The sequence below is a fragment of the Bufo gargarizans genome, chromosome 6 (assembly GCF_014858855.1).
Source record: "Bufo gargarizans isolate SCDJY-AF-19 chromosome 6, ASM1485885v1, whole genome shotgun sequence".
NCBI lineage: Eukaryota > Metazoa > Chordata > Amphibia > Anura > Bufonidae > Bufo > Bufo gargarizans.
Window position 1 is genome coordinate 96772232 of NC_058085.1, and position 27191 is coordinate 96799422.

Consider the following 27191-nt stretch of genomic DNA (forward strand, 5'->3'; position numbering starts at 1 on the left):
GCTAGAAACTATTAAAATAAGCCTGTCCTCCTTAAAATTGTAAAATCTTTCATGGCTGGGCAGACAAGCAGCTATTAAAATGGTAATTTTACCCAAGATAATATACACTGCCTGTCCAAAAAAAAAAGTTGCCACCTGGATTTAACTAGGCAAATAGTTATGAGCCTCCTATTGGATAATTACTGCATGGGTGATTATCTTTCACCTGGCAATAAGTTATTTAACCCCAACTGGTGCAATGAGTTGCTTCTCATTTGTTAAACAATCATGTCGAAAGACACATCTCGTGGTCATGGAAAAGATGTTAGTCTGTTTGAGAAAGGTCAAATCATTGGCATACATCAAGCAGAGAAAACATCTAAGGAGATTGCAGAAACTACTAAAATTGGGTTAAGATAGAACTGTCCAATGCATTATTAAAAACTGGAAGGATAGTGGTGACCCATCGTATTTGAGGAAGAAATGTGGCGGGAAAAAAATCCTGAATGATCGTGATCGGCGATCACTTAAACGTTTTGTGAAATCAAATCGAAAAAACAACAACAGTAGAACTCAGGGCTATGTTTAATAGTGAAAGTAAGAGCATTTCCACATGCACAATGTGAAGGGAACCCAAGGGATTGGGACTGAACAGCTGTGTAGCCATAAGAAAACCACTAATCAATGATGAGGCAAACCAGAAAAAAAAGGCTTCAATTTGCTAGGGAGCATAAAGATTGGACTCTGGAGCAATGGAAGAAGGTCATGTGGTCTGATGATTCCAGATTTACCCTGTCCCAGAGTGATGGGCGCATCAGGGTAAGAAGAGAGACAGATGAAGTGATGCACCCATCATACCTAGTGCCTACTGTACAAGCCTGTGGGGGCAGTGCTATGATCTGGGGATGCTGCAGTTGTTCAGGTCTAGGTTCAGCAACAGTATGTGCTCCAAGAATGAGGTCAGCTGACTACCTGAACATACTGAATGACCAGGTTATTCCATCAAAGGATTTTTTCTTCCCTGATGGCACGGGCATATTCCAAGATGACCATGCCAGGATTCATCTGGCTCAAATTGTGAAAGAGTGGTTCAAGGAGCATGAAACATCATTTTCACACATGGATTGGCCACCACAGAGTCCAGACTTTAACCCCATTGAGAATCTTTGGGATGTGCTGCAGAAGGCTTTGCGCAGCAGTCAGACGCTACCATCATCAATGCAAGAGCTTGGTGAAAAATTAATGCAACACTGAATGGAAATAAATCTTGTGGCATTGCAGAAGCTTATCGAAACAAATGCCACAGCGAATGCGTGCCGTAATCAAAGCTAAAGGCTTTTTTTTGGTGGCGACTTTTTTTTTGGGATAGGCAGTGTATATAATGAGAAACATTCCTATATACCTTCCTAAAACATATCTCAATAAGTTACATTCATTACTCATGTACTTTTTGTGGAACAAGGAAAAACTTCCATTCTTATTCTACCATTCATATTGGGAGGATTGAACACAACCTCAATGTATCATTATCATCAGGCCATTATTCTAGATCTCTGTTACTCAGTGACATTACAAAGCGCTGGGTTCAAATTGAACTGTCATTTTTTACATTTCCCTCAGAACTTTAGTACATATCATCTTATTGTAATAAAAAATTAAGATTACTGTAATTTCTTTGCATGTAATTCATACATTCATTGACCTTTTGTGGCCTAAAACCGGCATGTGCTCTACTCGTCCATTCCGAGATGGGACACAGGACCCTTCAATCTTGGAAATGCTATGTAAATAGTTGTTGGGGTACAACCCCTTGGGGATGAAATTAGTGCAGGGCAAATGTTACAAAGCTCAAGCTCATCGAGTTTGTTTCAATAAACTTTTGAAAGAGATATACTAGTAATATGATTTTTTTACACCTAGATATTCCAGTCAGTGCCATATATTGTGTTGTGTACAGCACAGCAGAATATGTTGCCAATATATTGACAATGGAAGCACTTTTCTATTTTCTAAGACTTTACCTCATTATAGAAGGGACAGTTGGTTGCTTTCTGAACTGCTGTGTGTTTTTTCTCATCCCCAATCTTCACATAAACCATTGGATCAATATTAACTCCAACAAGTTTCTGCGCTTGTATGACGGTAACTGCAATCTATGAAGAGATCAGATTTGGTCCATATTATAATATACCAACATTTTCCCCATTTAGTTGTTATATTAAACCAGTATTAATGGCATTTCCAGTAAATCTATTAAAAGATGTACAAAAAAATTGTTCCATTTGTTTGTTAAATACTTTTTTTATCTGCAAATTTTTAATGTACACTGCTGTAAACTGGGCCTTAAAAAGCAGCATGCCATATTTGTGAAAGAAAAGACTTTTCTAACTCCCCAATTTTGACAATTGCAGAAAAAAATTTCCAGGTTTTTTACTTATTTATGAAGAAGAAAGTCAGAAAATGGAGTACATTTTGGTGCAAATCTACACCTACTTTCACAGGCATAGATTTCATTCCATGACTTTAATACAGTCCCAAATGTATTGAAACATCTGAACTTTGTAATAAATTTGGTGCCACACACTCCAACTATATTTCTTCTAAGACTGGCATAAGAAATGCTTAGTAAGCTTAGTACATGTTGGTGTTTGTGTTGTAAGAGTATTTTACTTAATCAAGTGCTCATTGGTTCTGTCTCCTTTAATTATTACATCATCTTCTATATTCTTTGTAATGATATTCCTTATAATGTGAGTTAGGGATAGTTAGATAACATATACAAACCCCCTATTGTGCTGAGAAGGCTGTATTTCTGAGTGATTATCTCAGAGACATGAATGCTGCACACTGGACATCCTAATAAAGACGGGGCTGAAAGTTATAAACTTTTCTGCACACAGGCAGAAAATGGGACTTCTGTTGAAAATATTATCCAGGTAGGATTTTCTTATATCACCATGTTGCCCATGTGCTACGACATGGCAACAGGAGCCCTCTCCATCACTGTATTGCAGGCCATATGATTGATTATTATTTATCTTTACTATTCTGTATGTGATTTGTCTGTTTTCATATTGTTATATTTAATCACACTTTGTAAATATTTTTTTATCACTTAACCTGAATAAGCTTATTTATTCTCAAATCTTTTGAATTCACGTTAAAACAGTGTTACATTGGTGGTCTGCCTGCCACTGCTTCTTTTTTTTCAGAATTGCATTCAGCTCCTAGACTGTTGCTAATGGCAGGGGCGTTGCTAGGTTAAAAAGTTCGGGCCTGGGCCCCTGATGTTTTGTCCCAGGCCGCAATTGTCCTGCCTGCCAGCTAGATGCAACTGTATTGCTCTCCTCAATTGATTCTAATGCACTGGTAATGCTGAAGGACCTGTGGTGACATCACAGGTCATGTGTCCAGTAAAACAGTGTTGAGAAGGACCTGCAATGATGTCACCATCATGTGACCAGTGCAGGAGAGGACGGCAGTGAAGAGGAGAAGTCCTGGGGGAAGAAGCTGTGGTGATGTCTGCACATGAGGAAAGGTAAGTGAAGGGGGAGGCAGAGCAATGCTGGGAGTTGTGGTTATTTAACTGGGACTGTATGTTAGGGCTGAAGGGAGGGATGTTATTTACATGGGACTGAATGTTGAGGGGGTGATGTTTATATGGGATTGCATGTTGGAGGCGGCTGGGGTGGGGGTGATATTATTTACTTGGGACTGTATGTTGAAAGCAGCTGGGGAGGAGGTGATGTTATTTACATGGGACTGTATTTTGGAGGGGGCTGTAGATAGAGATGTTATTTACATGGGACTGTATATTGGAGGAGGCTGGAGAGATAATGTGATATTATTTACATGGGACTCTATGGCGGAGGGAAGGAAATACTTTAATTACTCTTACCGGTAATATGTTTGCCATGAGCCCATGACAGCTCCTGTGAGAAATCATCCCCCTTCCGGACAGGAAACAGGAACTTCCCAGATCTTTAAATTGGACCACTGCCTTCCACCACTGAGTATTTGACAAGATTCCTGGAACCAGCAATACACCTATATACAGTGAAACTAAGAACATAACCAAAAATAACAAAAGGAAAACTGTGCCAAATATATGCCCGGGCATATCCCTTCTTTGACACAAAAATGGACTTATATGTAGATATAGATTATTATTATTTTTTTTGCAATATATATATATATATATATATATATATATATATATTTATTTTTTAAGGGAGGGAATTATGTAGGTGCTGTCATGGGCTCATGGAAAACATATTACCGGTAAGAGTAATTGAAGTATTTCCATTACACTCCATGACAGCACCTGTGAGAGATTAGACTAGATGACTATTAGGGAGGGACTACAACCTGTAGCACCTTTCTCCGAAAGGACATGTCCTGCATAGATGAAAGGTCCAATCTGTAGTGTTTGTAAAACGTGGAGGGAGATCTCCACGTCGCTGTCCTACAAATTTGTTCAATGGTAGCGCACCCCTTTTCTGCCCAGGAAGAGGCTACTACCCTAGTGGAATGAGCTGAAAAATCCAAAGGCACCTGACATTCTGATTGTGAATATGCCAGACCTATCGCTCTCTTAATCCATTTGGTTAAGGTACGGCTTGTGACTTTCAAAACTCTGTTCTGACCCTGAAACTGAACAAAGAGTTGTGGGGTTTTCCTAAAGTCCTTCGTAGACTCTAAATATGCGCAGACACACCTTCTCACGTCCATAGTATGAAAGGACTCTTCACCCTCATTCTACGGGTTTTGACAAAAGGAGGGGAGAACTATTTCCTGAGATCTATGGAATACAGAAACTACTTTGGGTAGAAATGCAGGATCCGGTTTGAACACAATTCTGTCCTCTAGAATTTGGGTATATGGCGGGGAGAATTACAAAGCAGATAGCTCTCCTACTCGTCTGGCAGAAGTAATGGCCACTAAAAATACTGTTTTATAGGATAGCATCTTTAACCCCTTAGTGACCAAGCCTGTTTGGGCCTTTATGACCAATTATTTTTCTTTTTTTCATGGTCTCGTTCCAAGAGCTATAACTTTTTTATTTTTTCAGTCTATATAGCTTTATGAGGGCTTGTTTTTTTACAAGACAAGTTGTAGTTTTTAATGGCACCATTTTGGGGTACACATAACTTTCTGATTAACTTTTATTAACTATTTCTGGGAGGGAGATGGGGAAAAATAGCAATACTGCCATTGTGTTTTTACATTATAAATTTTTCGGCGTTCATTTTTCGGCACAAATAACATAATATCTTTATTCTCTGTGTCAGTACGATTACAGTGATACTAAATACTTTTTTTCCAATAAAACCCCTTTTATTAACCAAAAATAAGATTTTGCATTGCCACTTCACAAGACTCGATTAGATTTTTGAGGGACAGCTTGTATTTTCCATTGGTATCATTTTGGAGTAAATGCCGCTTTTTGATTGCTTGTTATTATGTTTTTTTTCGGTGGAAACTAAGAATAAATTAGAAATTCTGTCTTTTTTTATTTTTTTACGGCGTTCACCATAGGGGATAATTTATGTAATATTTATGTAGTCCGGGTCATTACGGATGCGGCAATACCAAACATACGGGGGATATTTTCTTTTTGCAGTTTTTTTCATTGAAAAGCGTATTTTCAATGGAAAAAAAAGCATATTTTTTTTTATGGATTTTTTTATTTAATAAATGTGTATTTTTTTTCTATTTTTTTTACTACTTAAAAGTCCCACAAGAGGACTATAATACACAGTATTTTGATTGCTTTTAAAATGTAATGCCTTTTCTCTATAATGAATCACATTTCAATAGCAATGCTATTCAAAGATTGACCAGCAGGCTGCGCAAGAGAGGCACAGCCTGCTGGAGATAACTGCAGACAGGCTCGGGGCCCTGATCGGAAGCAAGGTAAGCTTCCCAACACATCAGCACCCCGCGATCGCATCTTCGGGGTGCTGATGGGAGACAGATGGAGTCGGCTCCCTCTGTCACCACTTTACGTGCAGCGGGCGCCATTGCGCCCGGCATGTAAAGGGTTTAACAGCCCGGATCGCCACTTCTGCCAGTCAGGGCTGTTAGAGCAGGGCCCTGACTCTCATGTGAGAGCCGGGTCTGGGCTCCCCGCTGCATGGGGGAGCTGTGCAGCGCTTAGATTGGGCCGCCGTAAAAACGTGTCAGCCCAGCCTAAGGCTCCTTAGTGACCGCCGTAAAAAGGCGTATGGGTGGTCACTAAGGGGGTAGAGCGGATAGCACCAAGTTAAGGTCCCACGGGGCTGACTCATTCCTGGGTCAAAAGGTTTATTAAGGGTTCCTCTAGGCTATGTCTTAACTGTAGGACATAGCCTAGAGGAACCCTTAATAAACCTTTTGACCCAGGAATGAGTAGCTAATCTACAGTCAAAGAGAGCACTGAGTGCCGAGACTTGGACTTTGAGAGTGCTAGGTTTAAGTTTTTTGTTAAGGCCTTACTGCAAGAAACTCAGAATTAAACGGATGTTGGGCGAGCTGAAATCTAGGCCTGGCCCTGCAAACTGAAGGAAGGTCTTCCATACTCTCAGATTTCAGAGGTGATCTTTTTCCTACTAGCTAGAAGAGTCCCAATCACTTGTTCTGATAAGCCTCTGGTCTTGAAGAATCGCCTCTCAAAATACAGGTTGTCAGGTGCAGGTTTTTCACCTCCGGATGATGTAGAGGGCCCTAATATAGTAGGTCCTGCCTTTCTGGAAGTATCCAGGGATCCGCTATTGATAGTCTCCTTAATCAGGCAAACCAGTCTCTTCTCGGCCAGAACGGTGCTATCAGGATCACCGTTGCCTGCTCCCTCCTGATCTTCTGAATCACTCTGGACAGTAGGCTGATGGGAGGAAACGCATAGACTGGGTCCTTCCCCCATGGTTGTGAGAGCGCATCTGTGTCTATAGACTGATCTCCCCTGCTCAGATAAAATAATCTTTCACATTTTTTGTTCTCTATCGAGAGGAATAGATCTATTGTGGGAGATTCCCATAGAGCTTCTATTTGGTGAAATACCTCTTGATTCAGACACCAATTCACCTGGCTGAACCTGTGCCTGCTGTGAAAATCCGCCTGGTGATTCTCTGAGCCTTTCAAATGGACCGCTGAGAGAGAGAGAGAGAGAGAGCTTTCCCCTGTATTAGCAAAAAGATCCTGGATGCTAGCTGCATTAGCTTGTTTGTTGATATATGCTACTACTGAAGCGTTGTCGGATAGGATCCTGACATGTTTCTGAGGCAGTGATGGGAGACTTTCCTTTAATGCGCACAGGACTGCCCTTAACTCCCTGGCATTTTGGGATTGAGCACTTTGTGTTCTTGACCAAGGGCCTTGGAAAAACTCCAAAACTGAATGGGCCCCCCATCCCCAAGGGCTTGCGTTGGTGGTAATTATTAGGGGATCCTGCTTCAACCATTCTACTCCCTGACTCAGGTTGGGAGTTTTTAGCCACCAAGTTAGGGACCGGGTCACTGACCCCGGGATCACAATCTTGCGAACCAGATATAGCAACCCTCCATCCCAATTGGACAAAATGTGCCATTGAAGGATTCTGGACCTGAATTGGGCCCACCTTACAGCAGGAATGCAAGCCATCATCAGACCCAGAATAGACATTGCTTTTCTTAGGGACACTTCCTTGGTTCTGCTGAAAGCCCTGATTTTCTGCTAAATAGCTCTCCTTTTCTCTACCGGAAGATAAGAGTTCTGCATCTGGGAATCTAGTAATACGCCTAGAAAAATACATCTGGAGGTTGGAATAAGGGATGATTTGTCCCAATTTATTAACCAGCCGAGACTTATCAGGGTCTCCAAAACCTCCTGTATTTGAGATATTAACACATCTGGGGACTGCCCTACCAAGAGAAGGTCGTCCAGGTATGAGATTATAATAATGTCTGATCTTCTTATCTCTGCCATTACCGCTGCCATTAGTTTCGTGAAGAGCCTCGGCGCCTGCGATATTCCGAAGGGAAGTGCTCTGAACTGAAGATGGACAATCGATTCCCCCATCTTTACTGCTACCCTGAGGTATTTCTGAGATGACTGATGAATGGGTACATGATAGTAGGCATCTTTTATGTCTATTGAGGCCATCACGCATTTGGTGAACAGATGAAGGACTGTGGAGGAGAATGACTGACTCCATTCAGAATTTTTGATACGTCAGATATTGGTTGAGGTTCTTCAGATTTATTATCAGTCGGAATGTACCGTTGGGTTTGGGAACCAAAAATAGGGTCGAATAGAAGCCCTCACCTTGTTTGCTTTCCAGGACTGGTACAAGAACTGCTTTGGCCAGGAGGTTGCTTATTTCTTCCATAAGTGCCACCTGTTTTGGAGAATGTTGGTTTATGGATGTGATTTTTAATGTCCTGGGTGGTAGCTTTTTGAAGTCTAGGCGGTATCCTTTCTCTATAATACTCCTTACCCAGGCGCTTGCGGTAATATTTTGCAGGCAAGAGAAAACAAAGAAAGACTACCGCATACCTGGGGCCTGGCGTCATTGCTGAGAGGAACTCTAAGTCTGAGGTCTGGATTTAAACAGCATGCTTTTTGATTTATCCGAACTCCACTCCCTTCTTTTCTTTTGATCCCCAAAACCCTTCTTTCTCTCGCTATTCCGAAAAGGCTTCCCTTGTTTAGGAAAGGACGGCGTTGGAAATCCTTTTTTCTTATCTGATGCCTTATCTAAAATGTCGTCCAAAGCTGACCCAAACAAAATATTTCCTTGACAAGGAAGGGCACATAGCTTAGACTTTGATGCCACATCGCCCTTCCACCCCTTCAACCATAGAGACCTTCTGCCTGAATCTAGCAGATAGTCTCAATGCATCAGCGGAGGCATCAGAAATAAAGTCTACTGCTCTGGACATGGTTGGGATAGCTTCCAGAAGCTGTTCCATAGGAGTCTTGTTCTCTATATGAGACTCTAGTTCCTCCAACAAGACTTTTAATGACCTTGCCACTGAAGTAGTTGCTATATTTGGTTTGAAGGCTGACGTGGACGCCTCCCAATTTTTTCTTAAGTAGGAGTCTGCCCTTTTGTCCATTGGATCCTTAAGGGATCCTAAATCCTCAAACAGAAGAGCTGACTTTTTATTTATTTTTCCTACAGGGGCGTCTACCCTGGGTACCTCCTTGGGGCATCTACCCTGGGTACCTCGATACTTCTTCATTATCAAAGGGGTACTTCCTCTTAACTGCTCTAGGGATTAATAATTTTTTTGTCTGGCTTTTCCCCTTCACACTTAATCAGGTCTTTGATACAATCCTGAATGGGGAACACCCTGCACTTTTTGGGCTTCAGGCTTTCAAACATGAGTTCTGGCCTAGACCTGGACTCCTTTTCCTCCTCCTGCTCCATCGTGGATCTAACCGCTTTTAATAGTAGATCCGTATCCTCCACTCTAAATAACGGTTTCCCTGTCAAATCTTCACAGGAGGAATCTGAGCTTGCAATGACGCCCTCCTCCTCAGACTCAGAATCCGTAGTATCCTCCACTATTGTCTGAGCCTTTTTATGTCTGGATGAGCTAGGCAGAGATTTTTTAAGATGTTCCACAGAAGAACGACCTTCCTTTTTAACAAACTCTTGAATGTTTTGCAATAAAGATGGCAACTCCTCTGCTACTAACTTATCCAGACAAGGTTGGCAACATGTCTTAGGGTAGGACGGGCTTAATTTTTGCTTGCAAATTCCACATTCTTTAGCTCTTGTTTTGTGGGTAGCTTTTCTTGGGGCTTCTTTAACCTGCATTTAATAAATAGCCCAATCAGTCTAACTCTGACTGCAACAATAAACTCCCCAAAGAGAGATGTGGGGGTTAACCCCTCTTACCCCAAGGAGTACGTGCTGGATTCAGAATGCAGCTCCTGTCTGTCTATGCGCAGTTGAACTTCCCCTTCTTCCTGCATGATGCTGCTTCAAGGGGGCAATGGAGGGAAGATCTGGCCGTCCGGTCAAGAATCTGGCTTGCCGCTGCTCCCTCCATGCTGGCTGGCCGGCGTTCCCTTTTTCAAATGGGCCGCGCAACGCCAGCCATGTTTAGGCTCTTCCCCTTCCAGAAGGTGGAACGCACGCGTCACAAGGAATGATGAGGCAGCCCCAGGCATCCCCCTATGGCGCTGAAGAAGGGAAAACTGCCGTGCTTCTCAGCGGCTCCTAGTGGAGACGTACGCCGACAGGTACCTCCAGTAGGTTTCAGTCCTTTGAAGGACCTGCAGCCCCCAAAAAACAGTCCTGACAAGAAATCCTCCTGTCTCTGGACAGGAAACAGGAAAGAACTGAGTGGTGGAAGGCAGTGGTCCAATTTAAAGATCTGGGAAGTTCCTGTCCAGAAGGGGGAGGATCTCTCACAGGTGCTGTCATGGGGCGTTATTTACATGGGACTGTATGGTGGAGAGAGGAATATAGCTATAGGGAGCACAGCAAATTCAGGGGACCTTACAGGCATTTCTTATTACTACTGGTGTCAGGACTCAAACCCAGGGACTCCTGTGTCCCAGGCCGCTGCTCTTCCAACTGAGCTATTCTGCTTTCTGGGAGTTCCTGTGCTCAACTTATGCCTAGTTTCTGTGCCTCGGTTCCCACCTCCCTGGTTTGCTCCACCCTGTTCCATGATTAAACATCCTATTTAAGCCCAGCCTTGCTTTTCCTGCACTGTGAGATTATTGTGCTTCTAGCCTGTAATCAAGTTAGCCTGCTTCCTGACATTATTTTGTGCATTGACCACTGGCTTCCTTCTGACTACGGTATTTGCCTTCTCCTGCTTGCTGAAGTTATTCTGTGCATCGACCACTCGCTTCCTTCTGACTATGTTACCCCAGGTAGTTGCTATAAAGACTCTGAACCAGACCTGGACCGTTACAACTAGGGGCTCTATAGGAGGGACTTATAGATCCGCCTTATTTCTACTAAGAGCACTATGTGTGGCTTTATTACAACTGAGGGGTCTGTAGAGAGCTTTATTACCACTGGGGGAACAATAGGGGGCCTTATTACTACTGCGGGGTCTGTGAGGGCATTATTAATACTGGAGGGCTCTTATACTAATGGGAGCACTCTTAGTGAGTGTTATTATGGTTGAGGGCACTGTAGGGGGCAGTATTACTAATGAGGGCATTCTAGAAAGGAATTACTATTGGTGGGACTATGAGGAGCACTATTACTATGGGGGGGCACTCATTTTTCTTCAGGATAGTATTTGGGGGTATTGGGGAGCACAGCGAGCAGCATGATAACACTGTGGGGACTCCATATTGGGAGATGATAATAGAAATGTGAGGAAGCTAAGATGTCTGTGTGTCACACTCTTGTAACGGTCAGCAGAGGAAGAGACCGTAGAGCAGGACTCAAGTACAGTGCAGCAGACAAGGAGGCTGAAGTAGAAACCGGCTTTATTAAAGGAGAACTCTAACTGCCGGAGAAGCAGATTTACAATATGAACAGCTTGAGAATTCACAACAAAGATAATGGAAATTTGCATAAAGAAAACAAATGAATCACAAACACAAGTACAGACAATAGCAGGCTACTCTCTTCTAGGTAGTCCTATCTGTCCCCGCTACCCGGGGTGCACCTCTACGGTGCACTAAACTAAATCCTATCCCACTATGTCCTAGCTCAGGTTAGCATCAGTGCACTCACAGTTCGGTGTCCGGCACATGCAGGCAGATACAGTCTGGGTCCCGATCTGGTTGCTTGCTTGCTTCAGCGTGGCTCAGCTCTGGCCTCTCTTTGTAGTCTCTGTAACTCTGGTTAGAGATAATCAGCAGCTCTGGACGTGTAATCAGGCAGGGCCTGGAATTCACTCACAGTTCCTCTGGTAAGTGCCTCACACTACAGCAGTCTCTCTTCTGCACCAGGAAACATCAGCTCAGTCAGGGAGCAAACACACTCCAATGTCTCAGATACTGTGTCACAGCAGGCAGGGAGGAATCACTCTAATCTTCCCTGTGGATCTCCCTCTCAGTGCACAGCGTCCTTCTTCCTGTGTACTCAGACACCTGCACCCCAGGCTCTCTGCTCAGCCCGGGAAAAACACTTAACTCCTTGTCCTCTGGAAACAACTCCTCACACTGTCCTACTCAGCCACAGTGGCCTCTGGTGGCTGGAGGGAAACATGACAGTCTGCTATATATATATGTGTTGGAAATGTTGCTGGATGATCAGGGCTGCCTCTTACATGCCTCCCCACTTAAAGGTGGCCGTCCTCGGCCTTGCTATATAGTCCATAGAAATAATGGTTAATGTAACTTTTTATACAGCAGTACAACATTGTCCACAATACATACAGGTGGACCAAATGAACTCATCAGCAGCGTACCTGTTTGGTGGAACCCCTGCAGTAAGCCTACTGGATCTCCGGAGGTCCTGGCTATCTGTTACGACCTGACTCTCTCCACTAGGAACTGCCAGTCTGGATTCATCCACCACAATAGGAGGTTCGGGTGTGTCCGAGGGCCCCTCTCCATTACGGGCCGGCAATGGTTCTGTGACAGTGCCTTCATCACCTGTAACCTGGGAGGCTCCTTCAGTGTTGGGAGCAGTCCACCAGTCTTCACCATAATCTCCATCAGAGATAACAAGTTCTGAGTATGGGGCAGGAGGAGGTGTCCTCTGAACAGGTGCGGGATCTTTGGACCGGCATGGCCGTAACATATTCCTATGTAGAGTCCGTGAAGCAAATTCCTCATTCTCAACCTGCACTTCGTAGACCGGACCATTAGGGTACACTCTCTTGATCACTTTATACGGCTGTACTTCCCAACGCTCACTCAACTTGCCTCTGGGACGTTTCTCTCGTACCAGTACCCGATCCCCAGGCTGCAATGGAACCTCCTGAACTGGAGGACGGTCTGTATGAGCTCTCTCCTGTAACCGCTGACCTGCCAACCGGCGAATGGTCTGGAGACGCCGACGGTGTTCTTTCACCCATGAGGTGGTTGATCGCTCTATTAGGTCTTCTGGCTGTTCTAGGTTTAATTCCACGATCTCTCGACCAGCCCTACCGAACAGTAACATGTATGGGGTGTAACCGGTGGTGGTGTGGACACGATTATTGTAAGCCCAGACTAATTCTGGCAGGTAGTCAGGCCAGTGTGCCCTCTTGTCTTCCTCTAGTGTCCTCAGCATTTGCAGCAATGTGCGGTTAAAGCGCTCACAGGCTCCGTTTCCTTGGGGATGATAAGGAGTTGTCCTGGATTTTTCAATGCCGTACAGTCGATGTAGCTCTTCCATCACTTTTCCTTGAAAGCACGCCCCTTGATCTGAATGGATCCGCTTTGGACACCCATAGACCCGAATGAAGTCTTGACAAATGGCTCGTGCCGCGGACTCGGCCGTCTGGTCCCGAGTTGGGGTGACTACTGCAAACTTGGAGAAGTGGTCGATCATGACCAGGCAATACTGTGGACCTCTTGACGATTGTCCCACAAGAAGATAGTCTATCATCAACACTTCCAGCGGTTCTGTGGTCTGGATGGACTGTAGGGGTGCTCTCTGTTCTGTACTCTTCGTGAGTTCACACACTCGACACTGTCGGCAAACTTCTTCAACTGTGGCCTCCAGTCGCGGACAATACACATAACGCTGCAGCCACTGGTATGTCTTGACTGGCCCGAAGTGAGCTCCAAACTCATGAGCCTCTTTGGCTATCTCCCGTGCCATTCTTCTGGGTATCACTACCTGCCACCTCGCCTCTAGGTCGGCAGGCTGTTGCCACTTGCGGAACAAAACAGCTCCATGCACTTCCAGTCTGTCCCATTGATGTAGAACGGACTTCATCTCGGCATCCAGATCAGTCCTTTCTTCTTTGTTGGGTTTCCTGCACTGGGTTACCCAGCTTTTCATTTGCTGCAGTCCAATGTCTTCATCTTGCAATCTGCCCCATTCTTCATTAGTTCTCCCCAATGCTTTGGGTAGCTTACGGGCCTCCCCACTTGTCTGGGCCGCGACTGTTGGGGGAGCGAACTTGCGGAAGTCAGGAGTTTCATCTTCTTCCTTTTGTTCATCCATATCCCCTACTGGAGTTTCAAAAGTAACCCTTGAGAGACCATCAGCATTAGTGTTCTCTGTAGCGGAGCGGTAGCGAATTGAGAAGTCATACTTTGCGAGGCGAGCCGCCCAGCGTTGCTCCAGGGCTCCCAACTTGGCAGTACCCAGATGGGCCAGGGGATTGTTATCCGTCCGTACGAAGATCTTAGCTCCTGTCAGATATCCTGCAAATTTCTCCGTCATAGCCCACACCAGGGCAAGGAGTTCCAGCCGGAAGGAACTGTAGTTATGGGGGTTTCGCTCCGTATCTCGCAAGGATCTACTGGCATAAGCGATCACTCTCTCATGTCCATCTTGTACCTGCGACAGGACTGCCCCAAGTCCGTAGAGGCTGCCATCAGTAGCTAAGATGAATGGTTTATCAAAATCGGCATAAGCCAAGATGGGGGCCGATGTCAGGGCTTCTTTCAGGGCCTGGAAGGCCTCTTCCTGTTTCTGTCCCCAGGGAATACTTTGGCCCTTGGGTTGCCCAGCCGTTCCTCTCAACAACTCATTCAGAGGGCCCGCTATTTTTGCGTAGTCTTTGATGAACCGCCGGTAGTACCCAGTCAGTCCCAGGAAGGCCTTCAACTCACGCAGTGTTCTCGGCACTATCCATTGTCGTATTGCAGCCACTTTGTCTTGGGACGGTAGCACTCCGTCTTGGGACACCCTATGGCCCAGGTACTCGATCTCCCTCTTGAAGAGATGACACTTCTTTGGCTTTACCTTCAGGCCATGGGATCGCAGTCGCTCGAGTACCTGCCCTAGCCGATTCAAGTGTTCTTGAAAAGTAGCAGAGTATACGATGATATCGTCTAGGTATATCAGAGTGGCTTCAAAATTCAGGTCTCCCAGGCATCTCTCCATCAGCCGCTGGAAGGTTCCAGGGGCATTAGTCAGTTCGAATGGCATCCTGTTGAATTCAAATAACCCCATGGGGAGTATGAATGCTGTCTTTGCCTTGTCCTGCTCAGCCACTGGTACTTGCCAGTACCCACTTGCTAGATCCAGGGTGGAGAAGTATTTGGCTCGTCCTAGAGCCGTCAGAGACTCCTCGATGCGTGGCAGAGGATATGAGTCTCGCGCAGTGCAAGCATTCAACCGCCGGTAATCCACACAAAATCGAATAGTGCCGTCCTTCTTCTTGACAAGCACCACTGGGGCTGCCCAAGGGCTCTGGCTTCCCCGCACCACTCCGGAATCTATCATCTGTTTCAATAGCGTCTTCACTTCCTGGTACAACTTGGGCGGAATCTGTCGATATCTCTCCCGAATTGGTGGAGTGTCCCCCGTCGGTATATCATGTGTGATAGCATTCGTGCAGCCAAAGTCATCGGCGTGGCGGGCAAACGCAGCCTGATTCTCCCACAGCATGGTTTCAACTGCTCGCTGTTGGTCTAAACTGAGAGCCTTAACATCTATCTCCATTTGATCCAAGATGGTTCCCCCATTCCATTCTGGGGTCGGCGCCTCTTCTGCACTGGCAGTAACTGCCAGGGTCCAACCAGCATCCCCTACCGGAGCTAGAGTCACTTCTCTCTGACTCAGGATTTCTCCCTGATGTAGGTACACATGAGCCAGTTCCACCCCTGGCGTCAAGGGAACTTCTAGATATCCCACATTCACAGCTCTTATGGGTACTCGTCCATTCTGGACCACTCCCAGTGTCCGGGCCACCAGGACGTCCTGACCCAGCTCTCCTAGGCCTGTTGGTTCAACGAACACCTCCATACCTTCAAGATTACGGAAAGTTCCCACGGGTAACGTCAGCACGGTCTCCCGACCAGGGGGAAGGGTGAAGGTAGCCTTTCCTGGCGCTCGGATCGTTCCCACCGCCTGGTGTGCTGGTACACTTTTCTGTGTTCCACAAAAACGGATTAGCCGTTGAAATGCTTTCTGGGTAGGTTTGTGCGGGGTGGCTTGTTTCCAGTAACCCGGCCCCCGTTTGGTGAACATGATCTGATCCAATTCTCGCAGGATATTCATGCCCATTATCACCGGCACATCTTCTTTGAACGTTTCGGGGACTAACAAGATACCTTTCCGCCCCACTTCCTGTCCACATAGCCGTACATTCATCCACACGACCCCTGTGACAGGAATCTGTTGTTGGTTAGCCGCTGTAACCCGGACCAGTGTCTCTCGTTCTGGCTTGGCAAGCGCTTGAAAGTAACGGTAGAAGAATGACTCGGGCATAGTTGTCACTTGAGACCCAGTATCCACTAAGCAGTCGACAGGAACACCTTCGAACTCAGCTCGTATAGTGGGGCACCCTGCGACCAGGTGTTCGGAGCTTTGCTGGGTAACTTGGCTCTCCACCTCCCCTGCAGTACGCCCCACTACTGCAGGGGTCGGTAGTTTAACGGCGGCTCTTGGCGTCCAGCTGGATTATTCCGACACTCTCTGGCGAAATGTCCTAGATCTCCACACCGCCAACACTGTGCCCCTTGACGGCCCACTTTTTGCCTGCGAGTGGGAGGTGCCCTCAGAGCTTGGCTGGATGGCCCCACTGAAGGGTAATGAGGGGCTTGATGGTATGGTAAACTAGCATAAGGGCATTCGGGTGTAGGAACCCACGGAGTCGCCTGATAGGTTTGTTGTCGGGCTGGATAGGCAGCCTCAGTAGTATGGCGCGACTCTATCCGTTTCTCCAGGTGTGTCAACTTTTCGTGCATGGCACTCAGGGAGCTCTGCAAGTCTTGTACCACTCTGACCAGGGCTTCCTCATTTCTTGTAACCCCGGGGGGTGTAACGGTCTGGGTCCGTATTACTCCAGAAGCATAGCCGTCTTCTTTGTTTCGCGTCACGGCCTCTGCCAAAATTTGTCGAAAGGTTAGGGTAGGGTCTACTCTGACTCGTTCCCGCAGAGCCTGTTTCAGGGGATTGCTGTAGAGCCCCAGAATAAATTGTTCCCGCAGTATCCGGTCTATGGGTCCCATGCCAGTAACCCCATCTGCCTCTTTTTTTTGTACCTCAGCCAACACTTCCTGTAGGGCTGTAGCGTACTGAGAGACACCTTCGTCTTCCCGTTGAATCCGGTAAAAAAACTTCGCCCGGAGGTGCCCTGCACTGGCTGTTTCCCCATATATTTCTTCCAGGAATCTCACCATCTCTTGCAATGTATTGCGCGTGGCTTCTGGTTGTAGGAGAACATTTCTTCGGGCCTCACCCTCGAGAGCGGCCAAAGCAATTTCTACTTGTAGTTCTGGGCTGACATTGTAAATCCTAACAGCACTCTGTAACCTTGTCACCCAGTCTGACAATGTCATGTTCTGGCCATCAAATTTGGGTAGCAAGTTGAACAATGTGCCAATAGGAAGGGCCCTTGCAAGGGTTCCACCATTGCCTGAGGTACTCACATTAACATCATGCACATTGCCTTCAGCCGCCTCCATCTCTGTGACTGTACCCTGCTCGCAGCGCCACTTGTAACGGTCAGCAGAGGAAGAGACCGTAGAGCAGGACTCAAGTACAGTGCAGCAGACAAGGAGGCTGAAGTAGAAACCGGCTTTATTAAAGGAGAACTCTAACTGCCGGAGAAGCAGATTTACAATATGAACAGCTTGAGAATTCACAACAAAGATAATGGAAATTTGCATAAAGAAAACAAATGAATCACAAACACAAGTACAGACAATAGCAGGCTACTCTCTTCTAGGTAGTCCTATCTGTCCCCGCTACCCGGGGTGCACCTCTACGGTGCACTAAACTAAATCCTATCCCACTATGTCCTAGCTCAGGTTAGCATCAGTGCACTCACAGTTCGGTGTCCGGCACATGCAGGCAGGTACAGTCTGGGTCCCGATCTGGTTGCTTGCTTGCTTCAGCGTGGCTCAGCTCTGGCCTCTCTTTGTAGTCTCTGTAACTCTGGTTAGAGATAATCAGCAGCTCTGGACGTGTAATCAGGCAGGGCCTGGAATTCACTCACAGTTCCTCTGGTAAGTGCCTCACACTACAGCAGTCTCTCTTCTGCACCAGGAAACATCAGCTCAGTCAGGGAGCAAACACACTCCAATGTCTCAGATACTGTGTCACAGCAGGCAGGGAGGAATCACTCTAATCTTCCCTGTGGATCTCCCTCTCAGTGCACAGCGTCCTTCTTCCTGTGTACTCAGACACCTGCACCCCAGGCTCTCTGCTCAGCCCGGGAAAAACACTTAACTCCTTGTCCTCTGGAAACAACTCCTCACACTGTCCTACTCAGCCACAGTGGCCTCTGGTGGCTGGAGGGAAACATGACAGTCTGCTATATATATATGTGTTGGAAATGTTGCTGGATGATCAGGGCTGCCTCTTACACTCTGCAGAGACGAGGCACGGCTGAGAAAAGTTGTCTGGACCAAATGGAGAAGATGATGAAAGAGAAGATCTACATTGGAGGAGATGTCACCAGGGAGGCACTGGATATGACAGGTATGTCTTGCTATATAGCAAGTACAGCAAAATGCAGTGTGTGAGGGGCGGGTGTAGCTTAGAAAACTGGGCCATATGCATTGGGGCTTGGGCCCCGGATCTTTTGAGACCTTAGCAAGCCCCTGGCTAATGTTTAATCAGCTTATGTTATAACCCTTGCTGTTTGGCTCACTTGCGGCCTAAGTGTCAAGGTTCATTTTGAGCTGTGCTGCCTGTTTGTGCCTTATGCCTGTCTGAAACCTTGGACTCTGTACCTGCCTGTTCTGCTTATTTGTCTCCTTGGACTCTGTTCGTACCTGCCTGTTCTGCCTGCTTGACTCCTTGGACTCAGCTCGTATCTGCCTGTTCTTCCTGCTTTAATCCTTGAACTCTCTTCGTACCTGCCTGTTCTGCCTGGTTGAATCCTTGTTCTCTGCTTGCACCCACCTATTCTGCCTACTTGACTCTTTGGACTCTGTTTGTACTTGTACGATCTGCCTGCTTGATTCCTGTGGACTTTGTGTTAATCCTAAGGCTACTTTCACACTAGCGTTCGATCGGATCCGTTCTGAACGGATCCGATCATAATAATGCAGACGGAGGCTCCGTTCAGAACGGATCCGTCTGCATTATTTTAGCATATAACAGCTAAGTGTGAAAATAGCCTCGTACGCCTGAAGATTGAGCCATATTGTGGCATCTTCAAACGGATCCGTCCCCATTGACTTACATTGTAAGTATGGACGGATCTGCACGCCTCCGCACGGCCAGGCGGACACCCGAACGCTGCAAGCAGCGTTCAGCTGTCCGCCTGTCCGTGCGGAGGCGAGCGGAGCGGAGGCTGAACGCCGCCAGACTGATGCAGTCTGAGCGGATCCGCTCCATTCAGACTGCATCAGGGCTGGACGGCTGCGTTCGGGTCCGCTCGTGAGCCCCTTCAAACGGAGCTCACGAGCGGACCGACGAACGCTAGTGTGAAAGTAGCCTTAGACTGTTAGTACCTGCCTGTTGATTCCTCTGGACTCTGTGTTAATTCTGGACTCTGTTCATACCTGCCTGCTTTCATGCATTCATCTACAAGATTCCACATCCATATGTTGTATGACGTTATGCGGAATCGGAATGGTTGCTTATTCACTACCATCAGCTTTCAATAAAGTAACGCCAAACCCTACTAGTTGTACAACTTCTTTCTTCTTTTGTCCCATACTACCAGCTACAGTCATGTGAAAAAATTAGGACACCCTTTGAAAGCATGTGGTTTTTTGTAACATTTTTAATAAAAGGTTATTTCATCTCCGTTTCAACAATACAGAGAGATTAAAGTAATCCAACTAAACAAAGAAAACTGAAGAAAAGTCTTTTCAAGATCTTCTGTAAATGTCATTCTACAAAAATGCCTATTCTAACTGAGGAAAAAGATAGGACACCCTCACATGTATTCCCTCTTAAATTGGCTCAGATCTCACACAGGTATATCACACCAGGTGCACATAATTAGTAGATCGTTACTCTGCATGTTGAATGAGGCTTGCCCTATTTAAACCTCAGACATTTAGTTTGGTGTGCTCCTGACTGTTGAAGTGAGAGTGAGCACCATGGTGAGAGCAAAAGAGCTGTCAGAGGACTTCAGAAAAAAGATTGTAGCAGCCTATGAGTCTGGGAAGGGATTTAAAAAGATCTCAAAAGATTTTGAAATCAGCCATTCCACTGTCCGGAAGATAGTCTACAAGTGGAGGGCTTTCAAAACAACTGCCAACATGCCCAGGACTGGTCGCCCCAGCAAGTTCACCCCAAGAGCAGACCGCAAGATGCTAAAAGAGGTCTCCAAAAACCCTAAAGTGTCATCTCGAGAACTACAGCAGGCTCTGGCTACTGTTGATGTAGAAGTACATGCCTCTACAATCAGAAAGAGACTGTACAAGTTTAACTTGCATGGGAGGTGTGCAAGGAGGAAACCTTTGCTTTCCAAGAGAAACATCGAGGCCAGACTGACATTTGCCAGAGATAAAGTTGACAAAGACCAGGACTTCTGGAATAATGTTCTTTGGACAGATGAGTCCAAAATTGAATTATTTGGACACAACAGCAGAGGACATGTTTGGCGTAAACCAAACACAGCATTCCAAGAAAAGAACCTCATACCAACTGTGAAGCATGGAGGTGGAAGTGTCATGGTTTGGGGCTGCTTTGCTGCAGCAGGACCTGGTCAGCTCACCATCATAGAATCCACAATGAATTCTACTGTGTATCAGAAGGTGCTTGAAGAACATGTGAGACCATCAGTTAGAAAATTAAAGCTGAAGCGGAACTGGACCATGCAACATGACAATGACCCAAAACATACTAGTAAATCAACCAAAGATTGGCTGAAAAAGAAGAAATGGAGAGTCCTGGAATGGCCAAGTCAAAGTCCAGATTTGAATCCCATTGAGATGCTGTGGGGTGACTTGAAAAGGGCTGTACGTGCAAGAAACCCCTCAAACATCTCACAGCTGAAAAAGTTCTGCATTGAGGAGTGGGGTAAAATTTCCTCAGACCGATGTCGAAGACTGGTAGATGGCTACAAGAACCGTCTCACTGCAGTTATTTCAGCCAAAGGAGGTAACACTCGCTATTAGGGGCAAGGGTGTCCTATCTTTTTCCTCAGTTAGAATAGGCATTTTTGTAGAATGACATTTACAGAAGATCTTGAAAAGACTTTTCTTCAGTTTTCTTTGTTTAGTTGGATTACTTTAATCTCTCTGTATTGTTGAAACGGAGATGAAATAACCTTTTATTAAAAATGTTACAAAAAACCACATGCTTTCAAAGGGTGTCCTAATTTTTTCACATGACTGTATATTGATTCATGCTGAAACCCAGGCAGGAGGAAAAGCTAGCTACTTCTCCCTTAATGATAGAATTATTGACATATATTTCTCAAAATTATTTCTTTTTTTTCCGCTTTGTGCCTGATCAGCTCCTGTTGGCTTATACAGGGGAGTCAAGGAAAACTAATAAAAAGCCAAAGGGGTACAATGCTAAGCAGCACTCTGCAAACCCCTAAGGATTGATGAAACTATCAGTGCTTGGATCATCAATAATAACAACTTTTGATATGTCTCTATGTCAATGACTTGTTATGTTACCTACCTAGGCTATGCTCTAATGAAAAATGTTCGTTTATTAAAGATTACAAGATGCACATTGGGGTGGAATTGTTGAAGTTAGTTTTGCTTGCACCTGAGTTGTCAAAATTTGCTATTAGAATTCCCATACCTTGAAGTTTCTTGGTTTTGGATTTGCTGCAGAATCTCTCACCGGAATAGAACATCGGCTGTAAAAGAAGAATATGAAGTGATTGTGGATGTGATCATGACAAAGTCTTGCCTAGGTCAATTATTCTAACAGCAGGGAGATCAGAACTTCAGATTTCAAGTTAATACAAAGGGATTTTATTTCATGTTGTGCTTAACACTAGGAATAGAATATCCTTTGGAAGTTTGGAGGCATTTATACATCTAGATATGTGCTTAGTAATACCTCAAAACAGAAGAAAAAGTGATCCCAGAAATTTGTAGATCTGCCTCATCAAAGGAATCGTACTCATCATCAGAGCCTTTCATAAGACTTTTTCCTATGCGTACAGCTTGCCTATCCTTCTTGCAAGCCTCTTCTTCAATATCCACCCTAGAAACAACAGGCATGATGTTTAATCCTTGGCAGACATTAATTATCAACATTTATTTAGCATCATAACATATTTGTAATTTGGAGATGAACCCTTTCAAATCCAACGGGGGCATACATAGAAATCACTGGGCCCCGTAGCAAGAATCTAAATTGGGCCCCCATGCCCCATTCATAGGCCCTCCCAATACCCGTTCCTGGCCAGTATACACAGTGGTGTACTGATATGTGAGGTATGAGGTATAGATTATTGCTAGGGATGAGCGAATCGACTTCGGATGAAACATATACTTATATACTATAAGAAATGTAGTTATTTATGGACAGGCCAAACTATTCATGCATACTTTGGTAATGAGCTTATCACTATACTTACTTTTGTTCTTCTTCTTCTTTTTCTTCTTGATCCGTATTTTGGACAAGAATAGGACAGGTTCTATCATTTGTGGACCTGCCGGACAGATGCGGACAGCACACGGATGACATGCGTGCTGTACGGTTTTTTTTTCTTTACGGAACCAAAGAGATTAATGGGTCTGTGTGCAATCCGGGTATAGAACCACAAATAATGTCATGTGCATGAGGCCTAAAGCCGCCTTCATATGACTGCGTGAGGGCCAAGTCCATTTTGCTAACTGCAAATCGCACATCTGTAGAAGACGTACACTGACCGTGTGCACCCTTCATCATGGTGCAGACCCTCTGACTACAATAGGTCTGCGATCTGCATGTTGCGGACATAGATAGGACATGTCCCATCTTTTGCGGAATGACCCCACGGACCCAGAAGCACACAGGGACGTGCCCCAGTTTTTTTGCGGATCCTCACACGGTCGTGTGAATAGAGCTTAATTGTGGGAAATTGTTAGCCTTATAAATCGGTCTTTATGTTATCTAGAAATCAGTGGGCAGATACTGTTACTATAGCATATTTCTTCAGTATAAAATTACAGTGTATCATCATGCATCTTCCACTGTTAGCAAGACATTTGGCAAGATACTGCCAAAGTAATCCTACACCTTGCAATAAATGACCAGACAATGTGGGGAATTTATTATACCATTTATACCAGCTTTTTATGGTAGAAAAATAATTTATTTGTGCAAGCAATATTTTTTACAAAAATGTGCTGCTTTTTGCAATTTTGTGGTTTCCTCCTCAGGATAGGTCATCAGTATCTGATCGGTGGGGGTTCAACACACGGGACACTGTTTGAGAAGGCACCTGTGAGTGCTGCGGCCTTCTCTTAGCTCACCAAGCACAGCGCTGTATATTGTATAGTGGCTGTGCTTGGTATCGCTCTCAGCCCCATTCACTTCTATTGGGCTGAGCTGCGCCTAGGTCACGTGACTGATGAAACTGTCGTCACTCGGCCTAGGAAAAGCTGAGAGAAGGCCGCGGCGCTACAGTGAGTGCCTTCTCAAACAGCTTATTGGTAGGGGTCTCTCTTGTCGGACCCTCACTGATCAGATACTAATGACCTATACAACTCCTCCCCCCCTTCCCAGATAGTGATGAGCAAAGCGAACTTAGGATGTTACAACCGAAGTCGCTTCATTCAGAACTTCGGATTAATACTGTATGGAGATCTGTCTCTCTACAGTATTAAAATGTATGGGCTCCGATGAGCCGAAGTTGCACGTGACTTCGTTGAATAACTTCAGTTGTTGATTTTTTTTAAGTGGAAAACCACTTAAAAACTTGAAACTGAAATCTCCTTTGGTTCCGAGGTACCAGCCGATGTAACATCCAAAGCTATCTTCTCTCATCACTACCCACAGAAGATGATGTTGGGGGAAAGAAGGATCAGGAGAAGCGAATACTTTGGGCTGATCCTTTTGTTCTCTCAGAAAGTGTCTGGCAGTTTCCCCACTGCCCCAATAAATACACATCCAGGTTCTGCCAAGCTGGATAGAGCCAGGAGGAAGTTGGGAGAGATAGCTGTTGGCCAAATGATTGTGTATTGCCGCCCTTATTGTGGCCATACACATTAGTCTAAAGTTGATCAAAACAGAAGATTCCAAGCAAAACAAACGTTTGTTGGTTGAAATTTAACAGTGAATAATAACAGAGCATTATTGTTTGAAAAGAAGTTGGCCGTGTTCATGGCCGCACTGCCAATTAGGCGAGGTGAAGTAATCGCCTCAGGTGGCGCGGCCCTGAATCTAAGTGGGGCGGTGCCAGAGGCAGTGGGAGATGAGCGATTTCATGAGGACAGCGATATATCTGAAGGCTGCAGCAGGGCACGGGAGCGTTGTCTCCATTCCCCGCTCCTTCTGATATGCTTAAGGGCCTCGTATACTAGCACATATTATGGGGGCACTATGTGGACACTGGCTATACTGAGGCCACTATGATGGGGTATTTTATGTACTGGCACACAGTAGGGGCATTGGCATACATTATGGGGGAACTATAGGGACATTGGTATTACTGGGAGCACAGAGAAGGTATTTTTTTTTACTGGCACACATTATGGGGCAATTTTCTTTTGTATTGGTACGCAGTGGGGGCATTTGTTTGTACTGGCACACAACAGGGGCATTTTATTTGATTATTTTTTTGTACTGGCACACATTATGGGTAGTGATAAGCGGCATAGGCAATATTCGTTTTCACAATATTTTGCAAATTTTTTGCATAATATTCGCAATAAATTTGCGAATTCTAGAGTTTGTAATCTCCAGTAATTATTTTGGCGATTGCGCATCATTAGTGCCGATTTGCGCATATTTTTTGTGCAATACATGCAACTTCACATTTTAGCAGGTCTGAGTAGATATTACTGATTGGTGCACTAAGTTTTGTTGTGACATCACAGCTCTATGTCTGTAGAATGTATGTATGCACAGCAGAGAAACAGTAATTCCTATCACACTACCTAACACCCTGCACTGGAACCTATCAGCTACACTATATCACTATCTAACCTACACTGACTATCTCCCACTATCTATCTGTATTATATATATATATGTGAGCTAACTAACTATCTAATGTGATTGGATAAGTAATAGGATCCAGATGAAAGCACAGAGCACAGCAATGACACTGCTCTCTCTCTCAGAACTGCAAAAAAACTACAATAAATGGCTGCTGGGGAGTTTCTTATATAGTAAGGGGTACGCAACTTTCCTATTGGTTGCTAGGGATGTTGCTAAGCTCTGACAAAGACATTGCAGCCTTCTCATGGCCCACAAGCAAGAAGGGAGGTTACTGATGAGAGAAAATATATGTTACAAAGAATATGTAACACTATATTCTACATCTTCGCAAATTCTCAAAGTGCCGATATTCACGATAAAAATTCGCGATTAGAATATTCGCAATCAACACTAATTATGGGGACATTATTTTGTACTGGCACACATTATAAGGGGCATTTAAATGTTTCTTTTTCTGCAGAGCACAGTGGGCACAGTACTGGGGGTGACAAGATGGGGTGGATGATGGAAAAGTAGGAAACTAACATATCTGTCAATCTCTGCAGAGATGAAACACGGCTGAAAGAAATCATCATGGTGGTGTGGTCTGAAAGGAGAAGATGAGGAAAGAGAATATCTGCATCTGAGGAGAAGTCACTGGAAATAAGGGGTATGTGGGTGCTATATTACCCTGTATGTTCTGTAGTGCTGTATATAATGTCAGGAGGGAAGAGGTTAGGTTCAGAATTTGGTATGGGGGGGGGGGGGGGGGGAAGGGACGCTGTTTAAAATTTTGTCTCTGGCAGTAGAAAGGCTAGGTGCACCCCTGGCCGTGTTTAATATGTTTGTCCGTTAGTCACATGAAAGATCTTTAATTCAAAGTAGGATCTTTAGTGAACTAAAGATTTTTCTTAGAAAGAATGTTCCAAGAAAGATCTCATATCCATCACTGAGTTTAATTCAAAGTGTATCGGCAATTTGAACAATCGTAACGGCCAAAATGGACTAAAATGTTTATGGCCGTGTCTAATTATTTTTTAGTTTTTTGTTCAACTGCTGTTAAACCATCAACCAACTTCTATGGAATGTGTATGGCCACCTTTTAGTCTCTTTAGTGAATGGGAGATATGTAGATGAGAGCATTCACTTTATTTTCCTCCCATAGACCAGAATCGTAGCTGAGGAGGGGGGCCACCAAGGATCAAATGTCGCATCACCTTGTTACCTCAAGGAGGGGCACCAGATGGCCACTTTTAACAAATGAGGGCTTTGGGCCAAACTGGGGTATGATGCACGGTAGTCTTGTTGCAGCAGGCTGCAAAAGACCACATGAATCCAAAATGAAGATCAGCAGCAGTTACCGTAGAACACCCATCCATTTACATCTGATCTGTGTATAAGTGCTTTCATCTCATCACAGGCCTCTGCTGCAAGTTGCATCAGAGGTGTGAAGAGATATAAGCCATGTTATATACAGATGTGAATAGATCATCTAAACCTGTATATCGCAGTCTGTATCTCATTGCAGGCCTCTGCAGCAAGTTGCTGGACTACAGTTACAGCCTCTAGCAGCCTATAGGAAGAACTATAGGGACAGGGTACATCACAGCCAGGTAGCATTATTTGATGTTGGGGGCACTTATTTGATGTTTTTCATTTTTGTAAATGTTTTTGAAGCCAAAACCAGAAGTCCATTGAATAAAGGAGGAGGAGTAGCATCTATCCTATATACAGTACTTTGTCCTCCTTGTGATCCAGACCTGTTTTGGGCTTACAAAAACATCAACAATAAGGCTAGGTCTACACAACAACATTTGTCGCGCAACATTTTATTGCACCAATGTCACGTGACAATTTTTATAATGGCAGTCTATGGTGTCGCACTGCAACATGCAACATGCTGCGACGGGACAGTCGCAGAAAATCCATTCGAGGTTGATTTTTCTGCGACTGTCGCAGCATGTTGCATGTTGCAGTGCGACACCATAGACTGCCATTATAAAAATTGTTGCGCGACATTAGTGAAACAAAATGTCGCGCGACAAATGTTGCAGTGTAGACCAAGCCTAAACCTGAACAAAATCTGAGTGTGGAAACCACTGATACTCCTCCACAGTTGTAAACATGCATTGGGGGGCTCCCACAGACGTGTTTCTCCCTG

General features: G+C 45.0%; 1 protein-coding gene across 1 annotated transcript in view; it reads right to left on the reverse strand.

The window, feature by feature from the left end:
* Nucleotides 1-27191, reverse strand: part of LOC122941984 (fer-1-like protein 4) — a 196319-nt gene that overhangs the window by 140038 nt on the left and 29090 nt on the right. The window contains 3 exon segments of the mRNA XM_044299480.1: nucleotides 2001-2132; nucleotides 21695-21752; nucleotides 21959-22105. Of these exon segments, the coding sequence (XP_044155415.1) occupies nucleotides 2001-2132; nucleotides 21695-21752; nucleotides 21959-22105 (337 nt within the window).